This window comes from Buteo buteo, chromosome Z (assembly GCF_964188355.1).
Source record: "Buteo buteo chromosome Z, bButBut1.hap1.1, whole genome shotgun sequence".
Classification (NCBI taxonomy): domain Eukaryota; kingdom Metazoa; phylum Chordata; class Aves; order Accipitriformes; family Accipitridae; genus Buteo; species Buteo buteo.
The window spans coordinates 54,952,786-54,971,278 of NC_134204.1; the positions used below are offsets into that span (position 1 = coordinate 54,952,786).

The 18,493-nt window shown below is 44.2% G+C and overlaps 1 protein-coding gene across 4 annotated transcripts in view; it reads left to right on the forward strand.

Annotated features, from left to right (window-relative positions):
* Window positions 1–18,493, forward strand: part of PSD3 (pleckstrin and Sec7 domain containing 3) — a 114,465-nt gene that overhangs the window by 83,087 nt on the left and 12,885 nt on the right. For all 4 annotated transcript variants that reach the window (XM_075020993.1, XM_075020994.1, XM_075020997.1 and 1 more), the window contains 5 exons: window positions 1,051–1,244; window positions 3,776–3,846; window positions 10,496–10,653; window positions 11,537–11,681; window positions 14,888–15,031. In XM_075020993.1, coding sequence (XP_074877094.1) covers window positions 1,051–1,244; window positions 3,776–3,846; window positions 10,496–10,653; window positions 11,537–11,681; window positions 14,888–15,031 — 712 coding nt within the window. The remainder of the gene's footprint in view (window positions 1–1,050; window positions 1,245–3,775; window positions 3,847–10,495; window positions 10,654–11,536; window positions 11,682–14,887; window positions 15,032–18,493) is intronic.

Genomic DNA, 18,493 nt, shown 5'->3' on the forward strand with positions numbered 1-18,493 from the left:
CATGTGATTGGAAGGTCTGCCTGATATTCTGGGTCCAGTGAGATGCAGCAGCTTGAAGCCTACCCCTCCTACTGGCCATCATTACACTTGCGATAATGATTTTTTTTTTTAATCAGTTGCTGGTCTTAGGAGAATCATTGCTACCATGGCTTTCCAATGACAGCCTTCATCCTCCCTGACACACCTTTCCCAGTCACCTGGAGGGGAATGTGTGGGGACTTCAAAGGACACAGGGCTGCTCTGTAGTCTGACACTAGCTGTGGTTCCTCCAGATACACCATCCACACAGAGTCAGTGGCCTGTTTTTCTCTGAAAATCATTGTCCTACTCTTGTGATGGACACATTTTGTTTTCTAGGTTGGCTGGTCCCTTTTGCCTTTGGCTGTGACAAGCAAAAAGGCATTTATTAGTCAGGCAGTGCTTGTGACTTGCTGAAATGGGTTGCATTGTTGTCCCCAAGAGCTGTGTTGAATACATTGCACTAATAAGTAACATTTTGAGGAGCATTTTGTTTCTAAAATACAGATAACATAATTCACCTAATGTAGTTTTTATTTTTAAATTACTACTTCTATGCTAGTCTGTGGAGGAAAATAAAGAAAAGGAGGTAGAGTCTGTGTTTCATATGCTAAGTTAAGGGGTAAGCCACAGTGATCTGTAGTAATCTAATTCTTTTCATATATACGTGAACTCATGAGGAAATTGGAAATTTTTCAGGGGAGCCCAGCAGGCAAATAGTTCCCATTGTAGCACTCAAATAAATGGAATTAAAAATAGGTGAAGTTGGAGGACACGGAACACTTGAAATTCTGCCTTTTGAAATTGTAAAAAGGAAACAGGCTTTCCGGCTCCTATGTCCTGTGCTGGTGAAGTAGGTGAACTGAAGCTTTGTTATAATCCAACTATGTTTTGGTATATGTCTAGGTTTCTCTCTAAATAGAGCCCCCTATAAAGATAGAGGTATGCTTTGACAAGGAGTGTGCAAGAGTTACTGAAATGAAACTTGCTGGTCAGTCCCTTGTTCATGCTTGGTTTTCACTACTTTTTAAGGGATGAAGAAGAGAAAAAAAAGTCTCACTCAGATGGTACAGATGAAAAGGATAATGGGAGCCAGACAAAGGCTGTCAGTCGAATTGGCAACTCAAATAACCCATTCCTGGACATCCCTCATGACCCTAATGCTGCTGTGTATAAAACTGGATTTCTGGCTCGGAAAATCCATGCGGATATGGATGGAAAGAAAAGTGAGTATCTTTCACTCTTAACATCTCATTTTCTTGTTACCTCTGCGTAATGCCACTTATGATGAGCCCATGTGCTTCTCAAGGCAAATAGTGCTGCTTCATTAGGGGAAATTGCAGCAATAACAAACAACGTAGCAATTGGATTAACACACTCTCACTGTTAGGCCAGGATTTACAACATTCAGTCCCATTTGCAGCAGCTCTAATGCATAAGCATAATGAGTAATGTGACACAGCAAAACCATGTGAATCTTTTGTGCTAAAAGAAAATGAATCTCATGGTTTACAGAAGAGAAAACAATTTCAAGTGAATTACAGTAGCTGTTCCATAGTAGTTTGGTAATTCTCCTTTTGCTTATGTGACACGAGATTGTTTCAAATCTCCCCTCCGCTCTGAGTCTGTCTTTAAAGAAAAGCTGTTCTTTATCTCTTCTTGTAAGATGCTGTAACTGTTCCCTTCCCTACTTTCCCAGCCTTGGGTCACATACCCAGTGAAGTTCAGCAGCTTTTGGTAACAGCCAGATTTATGACATGCAGTTCCTCCCTGCCCCCTTTTTTAAATAATCCTGCTGTGTCCCTTACTTAAATTATCCTCTTTCCTTCTTGTCCTACTTCCATTTGTGGTGCACTAATTATTGAAGGCCTCTGATTCGCATATGTATGTTTTGTTGTTTTGATATCTTCATTTGTTTGTTTTCTATTGATCTTGGAAACAGCAGAGGCTACTCAGAGCATCTGTATTTTCCCCAATCATTGTTGATAATCACCTACTCATGGTTCACAATGTTGGGCTGAATCCTGAAGGCAGTCTGACTTTGTGGTGGGTTTCCAGTAACTGCAACTCTCTCTTAGCTGGGCTAAGCATTTTGGTGTTTGCATGTTTTGCTAGTATATTTTAGAAGGTACAACTGGAGGTCAGTGTTTTCAAGCTGGAGACTGACAGCTGGACAACTAAATCCAAACAGAGGTGTCGAAATCAAACTGCCCTCATTCTTTGTGATGACTGGACTCTCTGAATAGGTTCCTCTTATTAAACTTCTGTTTATTTAACCTTAATAAGTAATTGTATCTAGTTGCTTTATTAAATTATTTTTCTAATTATAAGTAATCAGAATTGCTCATTATTCAGCACACTGGATGCTGGCATTTTGGGGATAATCCTTTTATGAGTAAGGTAATTAGGGCTGTGTTTTCCTAAGTTCCTGTACATCTTAGAGGTCTGTCTCTCATTGGCATGCAGCTGTTGAAAAAGTTACATTCTGACTTTCCAGGTTCGAATAAAATGAAACTCAATTTTTAAAGTTAGTTAGACCTTTTCATATTTCATTTCCTAATGGAGTTATTGCAGAGCATAGATCAGCTTGTGTGGGATTGCTAATGAAATTATGTGCTAGCATGCTATATGTATTTTCTCAGGAAAGGAGTGCTGCGGGCTAAAGCACTTAGGCAGTCTAGAGGAGAAGGATATAACAGGGGCCGATGCCTGGAAGCTGAACCGAACAAATGCCAATTAGAAATAAGGCCTGTCATGTGAGATGAGAATGATTAACCTCTGGAGCAAGGGACTAGTAACCTCTTCACCATCACTTGCTGTCTTCAGATCAGAATGGGATGCCTTTCTAAGGGTGGTGCTTTAGTCATGCACGGGTTATTAATTTCAGTGTAGAGGCAAGTGGATGCTGGTCAGTAGTGCCTGCTTGGTGGAGAGTGAGCTTAGATGCAGACTTCTTGTCTCTGGCACTGTGACCATACAGCCTGTGCCTTCTCTCCCTCTATTGCAGCTGAATTTCAAACTGCAGCCTTCATACTGAATCCCCCTTTTTTCTTTTTCTTTTTTTTTTTGTTTTTTTTTTTTTTTGTTTTTCCCCCACTTCTTGTTTATAGGAATTTGTGGGCTGGATACGTTGTCTCTGTTACATTCTCCAACCTCTAACTGACTTCAGGTTTCTTGAGGCGTGGTTTTGTTTTTTCTTTTACTTAGGACTTTGTTTGGCTACCCTCTCCTTTCTCTTCTTTGGCTTCCCCTGCAGCTGCAGGAAGAGAGGAAGGGACCAAGAAGCCATCTGACCACTCAGTGCCAACTCGGGTGTGCAGCAGCAGCAAGGGGGAAGGATGCTCTTGAGAGGCACTGATTTCTGAGCAGTGCCCTGTTGGTCCTGAGCAGTGCCTGCCAGCCTGCTATGGCATGGAGAAAGGGTGTTTCCTTCTGAAAACTGGCACACTGCAGAGCTCAGACCTAACTGTGTAGGGGCAGTGTCCACCTACCTGCAAGAGCACAAAGACTAGATCTTTCTGGCCTGCTTTCTGCATTGCTGCTGTTCCCTTCTGATCCAGTCCAGGGCTGTCATCAGGGTTGTTTTATTACTCTCTCACGCAGCAGGTATGTGCCGGCACTGTGCTGAGTTGCATTGTCCTTTGAAAAGGAGAGTACAAAGGAGTTTTAACACAGGACTAATGTAGCTCTCCTGTTGCCTAGATAAAGTGTAAAAATGGATCCAAGTTAAATGGGTTTTCATTTGTTTTCTTTGCAGCTCCCCGGGGAAAGCGAGGCTGGAAAACCTTTTATGCTGTGCTGAAGGGAACAGTCCTGTACTTACAGAAGGTATGGGAAATCACTGTCTTTTGGAAGCTAATTAATGAGGGATAAAGCAGCAGGCATCCTCTCTGCTCTCACAGCCCACCTTCAGGCTCTTTTCCCTCTGACACACAGTGCAGCTCCTCTCTCTGCCTCCCCACCCTGTTTACACACACACTCAGGCATGAATCCTTTCATTGACACCCTCCCCCTTTTTCACACTTTCAAGTCAGTTCCATTGTCCCCATCCACATGTGCACCCTATCAATTCCACTTTATACCATTGCTGTCACTCACAGCTGAAAAAATAGCCAGCTTCACTAGCGAGGGCAGCATCATCTCTGTTATCTTGCACGCATTCCTCTAGGCTGCTTTTAACATTGCATTTCGTACGTATGACTTCCCCTCCTGTAAGTGTGTCCTCCTTCCCCATCTTTTCATAGTATACTTTTCTGCAATGCCTGCAAGACCAGCTGCAAAACAGTTGAACAGCAGCTTGGCCTTGGTAGGAATCTGCAGCTTCTGCTCCACAGCAAAATTGAAGGATAAAAGGATACTTTTTTTTTTTTTTCCCCAAAGCAAGATGAGACGCTGGTTTCTAACAAACTTTGCTCTCTGACAGCAAGAAGTCTAAAAAAAAAAATGTCAGCTGAAACCCGTCAAGTCTTTTGGCGCAAGCTTAAATATATTATAGTACAGTTTTAACTATACTCTTGTTACATGGAATGCAGCATATGAATAAGAACTGTCAAAATCAAATAAATGGTAGCAGCTAAGTAGATTGTTATGGCTTTTTGTCCCCCAGCATAGGTGAAATATTCATGAAATAGGTGGTTTTTACCCAGACTGCCCTATATTCTAGAATTATATTCTTTGGAAAGCCTTTTCACATTTCCACTGTGTTTTGCAACTATCAGGAGTGCAAGTTCAAGTGCATACTGCTGTTTCCTCCTTCCCTGCTGTGGCCTTCCGAAGCTGTTGATTTCATTGGAGCCAGTCTGGATAGTCTCTGAGAAGAGAGAGAGTGAGTGGTTTGGATCAAATTCTTACAGCATGAGGTTTACAAGGTAGATGCTCTGGGTGCAGTACCTTTTTAAAAGGGCTGAAATCCTGGAACAGACAAAACAGTCTGCAGTCAGGATGGAAGATTTGGGCTGAACGTTGGATGTGATGTGCTCAAAGCCAGTGAAAGAGCCTAAAACCAAGTCTGCTGAATCTCAGCTGAGCCTTCCCTCTGGTCCTCTTGCTGGTGGCAGGTTCAGATTTTACTGAAGTGGCCTTCATGGCATGCTTGTACTTGCCCTTTCCTGGGTGAAATGGACTCACTTGCTTTGATTTCTGAAATAAGTCATCTTCAGTGCTCACCTGAAAAGACTGCATGGTTCCCTGAGAAGTAAGACGGCTCTGTGTCCATGACACATTAGTTAATTTCTTATTTGATGCTTGAGGGGGGATTAGTAAGCTTTCGAGGGGAAGAAATTGAGATGCTGTCTATTTTAGAGTCTTAATTAAATACTTTTGTGAGTATCACTGGCATACTAGTTTAAAATGCTTTCTGTTTGACAAAATGTGGAGATGCTGATATAGCATGCAAATTTTCTACAGAATGGTGCTCTCTCCACTCTCACTCTCCATCCTTTGGAGAGCAAGAGAGTAATTTCACATCTAGCTGACTGCATCTTTGCAGAATCAAGTGCATTGCTGGAGTTCTTGTTCTTACTTGTTTGTTATTTGTGTGTCTTGCACTTGTCACAGCACTTGAATTCAGTGATTACAGGGGGGTTACTCTGCAAAGCCGCACTTTCCCACTTGGTCCTGAAGACACTTGCACTGAAGCCATCTTACTGTAGCACAGTGACAAGCAAGGCTTTTACTTTATGCCGTAAAAGGTTGACAGAGAGGCCTGATGGGAGTTGACTCATTCTCAGAGTGATGGGGTGGCTGTGAGCCTCCCTGGGGTGCCTCTGGCCCCTGCTCAGCCACAGTGACTCATGCTGCTGCTGTGAAACATCCTCTGGTTTCTCTTCAGCTCCAGAAGGTCCATCAGGGCTTTGCTTCAGCCCTGAAATAAACTTTGCTCTGTTAGGGATGTGGTATCATAGAAGTTGAAGATGCCAGGGTTTTAAAATACACAACTAGACCAAGCTGTTATTGTAAAAGTTGCTGAGCTTTTGTTTCCTTTTACAATATACCAGGAGACTGAAATTATCCTAATTTCAGAAAGTTTAGGAGCATTTTAAAGCAGCTTGATTTCTTTGTAGAAATGCATAGCTCTGGCAGTAGTCATGGGCAAAGGATTTCCTTGCCTCTCTTTGCCTTCTCTCCTGATTATGGAGTGCTATCGAGCAGGGTGCATTCACGTATGCATACACACATTTTCCCTCTTTCTCTCATTATCTGTATATTATCTATATATCTGCACAGGTAATATCTGTGATGGTGGTTTCATTGCACTGAGTGCTATTTAAGCAGGGGAGAGAGAAATCCCAGTGTTCTAGGTGCTGTATACACACAAACACAGGTACAAACCCCGGCACTATTGCTTTCTATGTTTATCTGTAACTCAGCTGTTCCCTCAAGACACTACTGTAATATAAATATTAACTGTTTGTAGCAGCTGTGATTCCCCCAGTGGGCAGTGTGATCCCAATTCTGCTGTCATTCTGTTTGCATACCAGTCCAGTTCTCCTTGTTTTGCTGTCAAAGTGCACATATGAGAGTAGTTTGTAAATGGTGGTCACTTGAGATTTACTGGGAAGTTTATCGGGGCAGTCTTGTCTCTGTGCCCATGTTTTTTGGTGGGTTTTTTTTTTCCCATTGGAACTGTTCCAATGCTAATTCCTGTGCTGCATATTGCTTTATTTTTAAATGAGTGATTTAAGAGAGATAGTTTCTGAATTAGTGAGCACAGAGGCCACCGGAGGGGCTCAGTGAAAGTGTTCACAATGAGCCAACTACACATGCCAGCACAGTATTATATAAAATGAGAGGTTTGACATGTTTGGGATATTGGCCCTGTCTCTCAGCATCCTCAGGCCAAGGTTAATTTCCTGCCCTCTGTTCACAGCAAGAGGAAATTGCAAAGTAGGAGCTTGACAGAATGTCTGTTCACTAGACTGACGTGGGATGTGATGTGCGTACAGAAGAGAGGTTGATAAGGAGAGGACATAAGGCAGACCTTGCTTCCTTGCTAGAAATTGCTTCTGGGCAAGCAGTGCAGGACATGGACCTTTGTGTTTTGTTCTGACTCTTCTGTGGGGTTTGCAACACCTTTGCTCTTTGATGTGGCATTTTATTATCTTGCAGTCTTTCAGGTATTTTTATATAACTTTTCTCAAATGCCTTTCCTCTATTAAAATGTAAAAAAAAAAAAAAAGAGGGGCCAGAATGATATAAAGTGTTTTGTGATGAGACTTTCTGAAAGAGAATTTTGCAGCCATCACATGCAACTGAGTGGAGATACCCACCTACAGTACATTGACTGATAAAAAGCCAAATGCCATTCTCTGGACTATCAAAAATGGATTTAGAAACATGCTGACTCTGGGTCAGCAGGATGTGGGAAAGTCATTCTCCAGGAGTCTGAGAAAGATGAATTCAGCATGTTGTTGCGTTGTGTGCATCACTCACATCAGCCTTCAGTTGATAGAGAGGTCACAGTTCCTTTTTGGCTCCTCATATATTTCTTGTCACTGTCTTGGTCTAACTTTAGTGAGCTGCCTTCCATTTCAGCTCAATCTCCATGCTGACACCAGCATATCAGAGCACGTGCTGTCCTTGATGGCATGGGAGATACGGATGTTCCTGCTGCCCTAGCATTCCCTGCCAGCTGAAAAGAGTTGGAGGCCTTAGAGGAGGAATTTTGACAGCACATTCGTGTCCTTCCAGCCTTCTCTGCGGCTGGCCAACGACATGGAGACATTTCCGGTATGCTGATCAGTGCCTTTGGGGAAGCTGGCAGAGCCCCAGCTGTCAAGGTAGATTGCAGCCATCTGATCCAGTGGGATTAGCAGGGATTATCGTGAATGCTCTCTGTCAGTAAGGAGGGGTTCTCAGCCAGGACTGCTTCTGAGACTGCCCAAATGTGGAGTTTTTCTGGAACAGGTTTAGACACCAGAGTGGGTTGTGGACGTTGGATGCATCTCACAGAGGTAGCTAGGAGGCAACAGGCAAGGCGATAGCTGACACTATATCTAGGCGGTAACTTGAGGAAAGCCAGAATATCATGTTTCTGAGGTCACTCTAAATTCATTTCCTGGCCCTGAATTTTTCCCAGTCTTCCTGGACAGTGGAGCCTGTCATTTCCCCCAAACTACCATCAAATAAATCAGCTTTTGAACCTGTGAAGGAAGGGACTTGACCTGGGGGCTTGCTTCCTTCATCTTCAAGATGGGGCTGGGCCAGACGTTGGATAGCCTCCTCCAGTTTTTGTCCTTCGGCTAGGGACTTTCTTAGATCTTCTCTGAGGAAGGTTTAGTGAGCGCCCTTAGTCGGAGTAGCCAGAGTCTATCATGATATGGAGATCCCTCCAAAGCTTGCTGGGACTCAAGCTATGAGAGAGGAAGGACACAGCTTCACTCACTACCAGACTTTGAAAACTCCTTATGTCACAAATGTTTAGGTTGAAGACTACCCTGTGGTCACCTGTGCAGCAGTGCTCTGCCTTTCTGCTAGGCCTGCCAGATCTGTGGTGGATTATGCCCTTGTCTGGCCCCAAGTGGAGGTAGTGCTGTGACAGTATTGCTGGTTAGCTGCATCTTGAGCTGGTTAGCTGTGTCTTGAGTAGCAAGTTCTGGGCCTGCACTAGCTGGACGTCTGTGAGGAAGGATGAGGTGTGGCAGAGAAGCAGGACACTTTGTCCTCCGTGCTGGGAGGTGGTCACCACAGCTGGTGACTCCCCATCCCTTGAAACTAATTCTGGAGAGCGCCACCCAAACCCAGCCTGGCCGAGGGCACAGATGCCTTCGGCAGTAGTGTAGTTGCTTCTGGCTGCAACCCTGGCGTGTGTGCTGCCAGATAAGCCCTATAAACCAATTCATGCATGCTAACCAGCTCTTCTCCAGGGTGGGTGCCTCTCTAAGTGTTTAAGCTAGTGCTGTCCCTCCACATGCTCTGCATCCTGCACTCTGTTGCCTGCTAAACCCCATCTTGTGTTCAAGTGGAGGGATCAATAGTTATCATGCCTGCAGGGAATTATTCCTCTGTTTTGCAGCTGTCACACCCCTTCCCTCGGTGGGTGTTTCAGATGAGACTGATTTCTGTGATGTACGAAGGGGGAGAAATTGAGTCAATTGCAGACTCCTTTGGCCTCTCTTTCAGAAACACTTGCATTGCTGGCAAGTGACTTTTCTTTGAAAAAGCTCCTGGCTTTCCCAAGCTATTTATAGTCAGGTGGACTTTAAACTGAACTCGTGGCTACACCATGATTGTGTCCTCATCCAGCTTCTATCACTCAGGAGATCAAAGACTGCTCCTAGGCTGACACTTGCAACACAGAGGAGTTTGACTCCCTTCTTTTGTCGTTTGGTGTTAGGAGTGGTACTGTTGTTGTGTCAAAAACCTGGACGGTGCTGTGCTTGCCATTTGCAGATGCTGAGCAGAGAGATTTAAAGGAGGTTGCTATATTTGCTCTGTGGAGACTGATAAGAAGGCTTCTCTAATGTGTGAGGGCCTACCTAGGAGGACATAAAAAGGTAGTTGTTTGAGAAAAATAAAAATCGAGCAGTGGAGGCTGAGAACCCAAGCAGGAACCAGTGGAGGTAGGGAGCTAGCCATGAAGGATTCCTGAAATGAAGACAAATAGTCCACAGTTGTTGTGATAGTCAAATACTCCCTGTTTACTCTGTTTCCTGTCAAGCAGGTAGTGGAACTACTTCTCTCCCTTGCAAAGAGATCAGAAAAGAGAAAGAAAGAGAAAGGAAAAGATGTTAAAGGTGGTAGAAACCACATGTGCTCAAGTCAGGTTGTATGCAGTTCATCTACTTTAATGCTATCCATGACTATGGAACAAGGTTTTTCCCTAGGCTGATGTCGTGGTTTAACCCCAGCCAGCAACAAGCACCACACAGCTGCTGGCTCACTCCCCCCCCCCAACCCCAGTGGGATGGGGGAAAAAATCGGGAAGCATAGTAAAACTTGTGGGTTGAGATAAGAATGGTTTAATAGAACAGAAAAGAAGAAACGAATAGTGATAATGATAACACTAATAAAATGACAACAGTAGTAATAAAAGGATTGGAATGTACAAATGATGCGCAGTGCAATTGCTCACCACCCACTGATTGACACCCAGCTAGTCCCTGAGTGGCGATTCCCCGCCCCACTCCCCCCAGTTTATATACTAGATGTGACATCACATGGTATGGAATACCCTGTTGGCCAGTTTGGGTCAGCTGCCCTGGCTGTGTCCTGTGCCAACTTCTTGTTCCCCTCCAGCTTTCTCGCTGGCTGGGCTTGAGAAGCTGAAAAACCCTTGACTTTAGTCTAAACACTACTTAGCAACAACTGAAAACATCAGTGTGTTACCAACATTCTTCACATACTGAACTCAAAACATAGTACTGTACCAGCTACTAGGAAGACAATTAACTCTATCCCAGCTGAAACCGGGACAGTTGAGGAAGAAGGAGTAGCACATGGAGAAATTGGATGCCGTTTTTCTTGTTAACTCCTGCAGGATGAATACAAGCCAGAAAAGGCTTTGTCGGAGGAAGATCTGAAGAATGCCGTTAGTGTGCATCATGCGCTGGCATCCAAGGCAACAGACTATGAGAAGAAACCCAATGTCCTCAAGCTTAAAACAGCAGATTGGAGGGTCCTGCTTTTCCAAGCCCAGTAAGTGCTCTCTTCTGATTTGTGCCAATTGTGGAAAAAAAAGTAGTGCTGAAGGAGGGGTAAATTCATGCCTGGACAGGTTGAAGCAGAGGCTTAAGAGTTTCAATCTATTTATTTGATCAGAAATAAGATTAAGTAGTGATTTGATTAGAGTGCACAAAGTAGTTCATGAGAAAGAAACATCAGGTTTTAAGAGGCTTTTTAATCTAGCTGAGAAACGCATAACAAGATGCAGCAGCTGGAAGCTGAAGATGCAGGAAATTCAATTTGGAAACAAGGCACAAACTTTTAACAGTCAGGGTGATTAATCATTGAAACAAATGACCAAAGGCAGTCTTGGATTGTCTGTCTCCTGATGTCATCAGGTCCTAGGCGGATGTCTTTCTAGAAGATACGCTTTGGTCAGAAACAAAGTTACTACTTAATACAAGAATAATTTGATTAAGTTCTTTAGGCTGTGATATCCAGACAGAACAGATGACCTGCCTTTTGCTTCTGACATTAAAAACCTGTGCATCAGTCTTGTGCATGAGCCTTTTTCTACTGAGATCCATGTAGAAACCTCCTAGAGATCTGTGGTGTCCAGCACAGCTGAGACCTTAGGACATATGTCTGAATCAGAGCATTGGTTGGCTCTGTTGCCTGTCATTTGAATTGGATTAGGAAAAGATGCATGCTAGGGTGAGTTACAGACCTAATCATGAGCCAGCCTGTGACTGAGACACCTGACACTAATCACTTGCAAAGGTAGACCAGAAGACTGAGCAGACTCTTAAGACTTGTCCAGTTCTGGTTATTCTTGCTTTTAAAATGCCATTGAAGGGGTGGAAAAGAGGTAGAGGAGGCTGAGTCAGCAGGTGCTTAATATGTGTTTCTTCCCCAGGACCCAAGAAGAAATGCAGACTTGGATCAATAAGATTAACTGTGTGGCTGCTGTCTTCTCTGCACCGCCATTTCCAGCAGCAATTGGCTCTCAGAAGAAGTTCAGTCGCCCGCTCCTGCCAGCCACCACAACGAAGCTATCTCAGGTGAGCTGTTTTTATATAGAGGATAAATGATGGCGATTTCTCTGGCTGGCTGGAAAGTGGACAGTGGTCCTTCGCATTGTTTTGTGGCTGTCGCCACTAGCATTCCTAGGAGAAGGAGGCTTGCACAGTAAATCTCTGCTCATTTCCTGATGCAAGATTTGAAGTGGGGGGAGAGAAGGAGTGGACTTGAATATAATTGGTTTATATTTTTGAAGAAAAGAAATAATCACCAGTGTTCCTAGTACCAGATACAGAATTTTCATCCCATGGTTATGTCTCTGCAAAGGACACTTCAAATACTGATTGGTGTTTTTTTGAATTTGAGTGTTTATTGCCACTCATTTAAGACGAAATCGACATACTCCTGGTCTTTGGCTGATTGGGGTGCTAAAAGGCGAAGGCTGATACATCAATGATATTTCTCCCACAATACTTTTCCAGACTCCAACCCTTATGAGCTCAGGGATTTCCTGTTTAATGTATATTTATAAACTGTCTCTTAACATGAATGTCTTTGGTCTCCCCTTGTGATCACATAAGCTTTTCCACAACATCCTGTGGCAGGGACTTTCACAGCTCTATTACTTCTTGCACGAAAAGCCACATACTTCTGCTTGTTTCAGACTGGCTGTGTCTGATGCTTGTGCCCATAGCTCTGTTTACTCTGGGAGCTGTGATGCATGCCTGCAATTCCTCCTGCACTGGCAGGAACACAACATTGATTGCGTTGATCAGGTTGACAGAGTGGCAGAGGTGATAGATCCCAATGCTGGGTGTATACTTTGAGTAACCTCCTGTAGATTTTGAAGTCATCTGCCCATGCTGGATGGCTTCTTAAATGTATTTTTTGGCCATCTTCATAGCTTAGCAACACTCCTTAGAAACCAGTATCTCATAATCTGCATTTCTCTAAGGGGGGGTAGGGGGTGGTTTTATGTCACCCCTGTTACTTCGCTCTCCATGGCAGTAGCCTTTCTTCTTACAGTGTGGTGACTGACTTCCCATCTTCTATTCTAGGTTAAAGTTTAAAACATGTCTCATACAGAATAATATTAACTTGTCTCATCCTTGTGGTTTTACCTTTTACTCGTGCATACCTTTTTTAAAGTACTGTATGGGGCTTCAATAATTTACCCCCAGTCAACAAAAAAAGCTTTTTTACTCATTGTTGTTCTGTGTGATTGTTCCATTTAGCACGTTGTTTCCTGGCCTCACTGTTTCCTTTTAATCTGGAAAGGAAAAAAATAGAACACAGCCCTGTGGTTTGTGTCTGAAAGAAGGGGAGACACGAAAAGAGGGATAAGATAAGCTGTTTTAGCTAAAGGCAGAAGAATGTTAAGTGTTCAAAGCAGATAAATTCAAAGGCAAGCAGAAACATGTCTGCTTTTATCTGTCAGTGTGGAAAAGCTGCCAGCAGGCTGCTTCTCATTTGGCAGACAAAAAAATACGAATTGTCAAATCCCTGTGGTTGCTGTTTAGGATTTTGTGGGCTGAATCATGATGGACAGTACTTCTTCAAAGGGCCTGTTCCTGGTCAGGCAGAAGTCAGGATGCAGTGAGAACCTAACACGGGTGAGGGAAAGAGGTTGGACATGACAGGTTGTGCAAGATCATTGCACCAAGTTTGCTTTCAAAAGCAGATCAGTGTCTGATCTTGGTTAGTCCAACCAAAGAGGGATGTGACAAAGCTATATATAAGGGAACAACCAGTCTAGAAAAGATCTGCTAGGGCTTTTTTTTCTTTTTTTTCTGAGAATGTGCATGCACACACAAAAGCTCCAAAGGGCTGCTGCCCTGGAAATTACAAGTGCCAAATTAGTAGCTGCTCAAAGACCTGCTGGCATCAGGCTGTAGAACTCACTGCAACAGGATGTCACTGGGACCAGAGATTCAGCACTATGTAAAGAGTGATTGGGCACTAATAGAGAGAGCAGGCAGATCCAGCGTAGTTACTAACAGCAACAAGAATTTTTGGCAGCCAATAGCGAGTGGTTCAAGCCCTACCATGTATAGGCGGAGGCAAATTATCCCACGTTTCTTTCTTCGGTTCTCTTGCAAAAAAGTTGAAACGCAAGATGAGCTGGAGCTCAACTATGATCCTCTGTACAAGTTTTCCCCTTTCTGCTCTCTTCTGCAGCTCCAGCTCAGTGAGCTGGGAGGCTCGTCCCTGGTGTGAGTCACAGTGCAGTGCAGGCAAGTCCAAGCTAGGCTTGAAGCTGCAAGCTGCACAGCCACACCATTGGGGGACGACTACTGGCAGCTGTCCCCTCCTCTGAGGCTAGGTACATACACGGGAGCTGAGCTGGGTACTACCTGCTGTTACGACTCTGGCTAAGTCACTGAGATCTGCATGTTCATGCCTATATTTTGGACTTACCTAATTCAAACATATTTTCAGATCCAAGCCTAGAAATGGCCAGAAGGCCATGCTGCAGGAGCTGGAAACCTTCTGAGCTGAGGGAAGGGTAGCTGACAGATGGACTGGAGGAAGTGAGTGGGCCTGGGATTATGATAAAGGAAATTGCCTAGAAAGGGGGAGTAGCAGCTCCTCACTTTATCCAACTGCACAGTGGGATAAAAGCTGGTAGCAGCTTAGCAAAACGAGATACCTTTGGGGGATTGGACAGCCCTTCCTCTTCTGGATGCGTTGTATTGTTCTGAACAAATGGAAACCGCAGACCAGAGAGCGTTTGGTAGTGCAGAAATGGAAGGAAAAGCCCTGACTCCGTGTCCTTTCTGTCCTAGAAGGAACTACTTTCACATTGCGAAGACCTGAGGCAGGGTCTTCGCCTGTCTGATTCTGCCCTTGGTCTGACTACATACACAACAGCCTTAATTTATTTGCTAAAAAATGTATTAAAGCAGAAGTGTCATGTTGTCAGTAAAGCTCTGCAGCAAGCTGCTTCTGTTGCTCTCAGCAGGGCGAGGGATGACAGGTTTGCTATCCTTCCCGGTGGCATCTGCAAGCTGCTGAGTTTTTCTGCAAACTTAGCCACTTTTCTTGGGTGCCTTTGAGAGCACTGTTGGGGACAGAGCTCTGGGATAACAGACCTTATCAATCTAATTAAAATTAGAAAAGGAAAGAAGGAGAGAAAGAAAAAGAAACTACTTGGTGCTATTGTACAGACATCTCTCTATTTTCCTTTGCTTATCGAATATTTTAGATAAATAATTCAGTCACTTAAGTGCCTAATGTATTTCTGAAGGATGAACAGCTGAAGTCCCATGAAGCTAAGTTGAAGCAGATCTCCACTGAGCTTGCTGAGCATCGTTCCTATCCTCCTGACAAGAAGCTCAAAGGCAAGGAAGTAGATGATTACAAACTGAAGGACCACTATCTGGAGTTTGAGGTATGTATGGGAAACTTTATTACTTTTACTTTACTGCGAATGGAGAAGCTGGTCTTATACTTGGGGTACAGTCCTAAAGTTCTGCATTTTTCACCTTACTTAACCAAGGAGTATGTTCTTGTTAGACAGGTCTGTCACAGCAATCCCAGAAGCTGGGATGTGGCTCCTCTTTTTGATGAGGATTTCCTCTAACCTTAGCCATGAATTTAGCTCCTCATCTGTAAAATGGAGGGTAAAAATGTGACCCTCCATCCTTGCCTGATATATCTATTTGAAGAGATGGTAAGGCCTTCAAAGCAGGAGCTGTCTCGTATTGTAATACTATGTGTTGCCTAGTGTGTTGGCACCTCAATCTTTACGGAATGACTGCATTCTGCAGTAATGCAGATCATGATAATTGTCTTCCATTGTATGTTCTGAAGGAACTGCTCTTCTAAAATTGTTGTCATAGGCATGCCTCATCAGAGCCATCTGTGTTGTGTACCAGTGAGCTGGATGTCAGGACAAGCAGGAAAAGGGTAGAATTAAAGATCACAGGATTGAGTGATGCAACTTAGGCAGCTGTGTTAGGAGATTGTTCTGAGTATCTGACAGCGTGTTTTATCCATCATGGTGTCTGCCAGATTTGTAGGGCTGTGTGGGAGGGGATTGGCAACGCAGCAGGTGCCCGGTGTTTTTCATGGCTTCACCTTTGAGCTTTTTCCCCCAGAACTGTGAGTCAATGTTGCCTTGGCTCTGAAAGGATCCTACTCTAGATAGCCACTGCCTGGCAAGAAAATCCATAGTCTGTAGAAGAGAAAGAGCAGATAAGACAAAAGTCGGAGACACCACAAGAGGAGATGCTGTAGGCAATGCAAGCCTCCACAACTGTAAGCCCCCCGTCATGTGTTATATAAGTTTCTTTTGGAGGAGCTCTTTTTACTCCTGGGCTTGACTGGTTGTGTACTTTTGCTTCTGCAGAAGGTTGTAACTGCTGTGTTGGCTTTAACTTTGCTGTAGCTCTGGGCTGCATTGCATACGGTGAGCTTGAGATGCCTTGCATAGATGTTTTGATACTGTTTTGTACAGGCAACACAGTTGGCCAGTTTGTTCTTCCACATCCCTCACACCTGAAATGATCTGACCAACAATCAAACAAGGAAGTGGTGGACAGGGCTGGCAAGCAAAGAGTACACAATAACGTGGACAGGAGAGACTACATTATCAATAAAACAGGGCTAAAGTGAGGTAATGGGATAGCTTACATGACTGGAGTGCTGTCATGAGTGAATACAGACTTTTTAGAAAGGACAGACAGGGATGGCAAGGAGGGGGAGTCACCCTTTATGTGAGTGAGTAGCAGGCACATATGAAACTTTGTCTAAGGAAGGGTGATGAGCCAGCGGAGGGCTTGTGGGTCAGGATTAGCGGGCACACCAAGATGGGTATTGTTGTGGTGGCTGTCTGCTAGGCCTTTTTCAAAAAACTGGAAGAAACTTCGTGTTTGCAGGCTCTGGTCCTCATGGGGGAACTTCAGCCACCCCTATATCTGCTGGAGGGACAACACAGCAGGGCACAAGCAATCCAGCACATTCTGGAGTGCATTGACAACAACTTCCTAACACAGGTGACCGAGGAGCAGACAAGGAGAGGCACTTTTCCTGGACCTCTCACTTAGAAAGTAGGAAGAACTGGTTGGGGATATGAAGGTCAGGGTCAACCATGACAACAGAGATGATGAGATGTTGGACTTCATAATCCTGAAAGGCAGGGTCAAAGTAAAAAGTAGGATCATAACCCTAGACTTCAGGAGAGCTGACTTTTGCCTGTTCAGGGAACTGCTTGGAAGAATCCCATTAGATATGGCCTTGGGGGCAAGAGGGCTTTGGGAGAGCTGGTCACTTTTCAAGGATCACCTCCTTTAAGCTCAGAAATGGTTCACCCTGACAAGCAAGAAACCAAGCAAAGATGGCTGAAGGCCTTCATGGATGAACAAGTTGCTCCTGGCAAAACTCCACCATAAAAAGGAAGTGTGCAGGAGGTAGAAGCAGTGGCAGGTGACACAGGAGGAATAGAGATACTGTCCAAGCATGTAGGATTGCATTTAAGAAAGCCAAAGCCCATGTGGAGTTGAATCTGGCAAAAGGTGTGAAGCGCAAGAAGAAAGGTTTCTACAGGTATGTTAAGAACAGGACAGCTAGGGAGAATATGGGCCCTAGGTGGGGCCCATAATGGGGCAGGGGACCTGGTTACAAAGAACAGGGAAAGGCCAGGGTATGCAATGTCGTCTTTGTCTGGGTCTCTGCTGGTAAGACTAGCCTTCAGCAGCCACAAATACATAAACCCAGTGGGAAAATCTGGAGCAAGGAAAACTTACCCTTGGTGAAGGATGATAAAGTTAGGGAATACCTAAACTGGTCATACACAGGTCTGCAAGATCTGATGGGATGCACCCATGAGTGCTGAGGGAGCTGGATGATGTCAGTGCAAGGCCACTCTCGATTACCTTTTGAAAGGTCATGGTGGTCAGGGGAGGTCCCTGAGGACTGGTGGAAAGCAAACATCATTCCTATCTTCAAGAAAGGCAAGGAGGAAGGTCCAGAGAACTACAGGCTGGTCAGTTGCTTCTCTGTCCATGGGAAGGTGATGGACCAAATTCTCCTGGAAATCACTTCCAAACACTTTAAGACAAGGTGATTGTGAGTACTCAACATGGCTTTACGATGAGGAAATCATGCTTGACCAACATGAGCCTTTCACAATGAGACGTCTGGTGTGATGGATGAGGGGAGAGCAGTGGATGTTGTTTGTTCTTGACTTTAACAAGAATTTTGACATTGTCTCCTCTAACATCCTTGTAGACAAGCTGATAAAGTGTGATGGACTAGGAAATGGACAGTAAGGTGGTTTGGAAACTGGCTAAACAGTCAAGATTAGAGAGTTGTGATCGATGGCACACTGTCAGTTTTGAACACAGCACTCGCATGTACAGAGCAAGCCACACACTTTCATGCTGTAAGGGGAGTGTTGTGCAACTTGGAAGAGCAAAGAGTTTCTTGGCTTTGGGTCCTTGACACAAAGTTTATTTTCTATCACTTCTAGAAGTGTGGTGAGTGAGGATGAAATGTAGGCTGGAGTGTTAGATGATTTTAGAAAGATTGATGGAGAAGGAGATCATTGTGGGTTTTTTCTGTTTTCTGTCAATTTTATCATGGTGAGAAATATTCCTTAGCTACCTCAGTACAAACCAGAACCAGTACAGCCCAGGAAACAAAAGATGCCTTCTTCCCTAGTGAGAGCCTTGAACAGCAATCAAACCGTGCAGTTCAGGTATGTGATCAACACTGCAGGAATGCCTGTCTAGGCAGAAAAGCAGTGGCACCAACTTCAGTTGCGTGTGAAAGCTGGTGATTCAAGGTGCTGCTGTGCAATGCTGTGTTACCTTCACACTTATTTTGCAGGTCATGTTGAACTATCAATAGG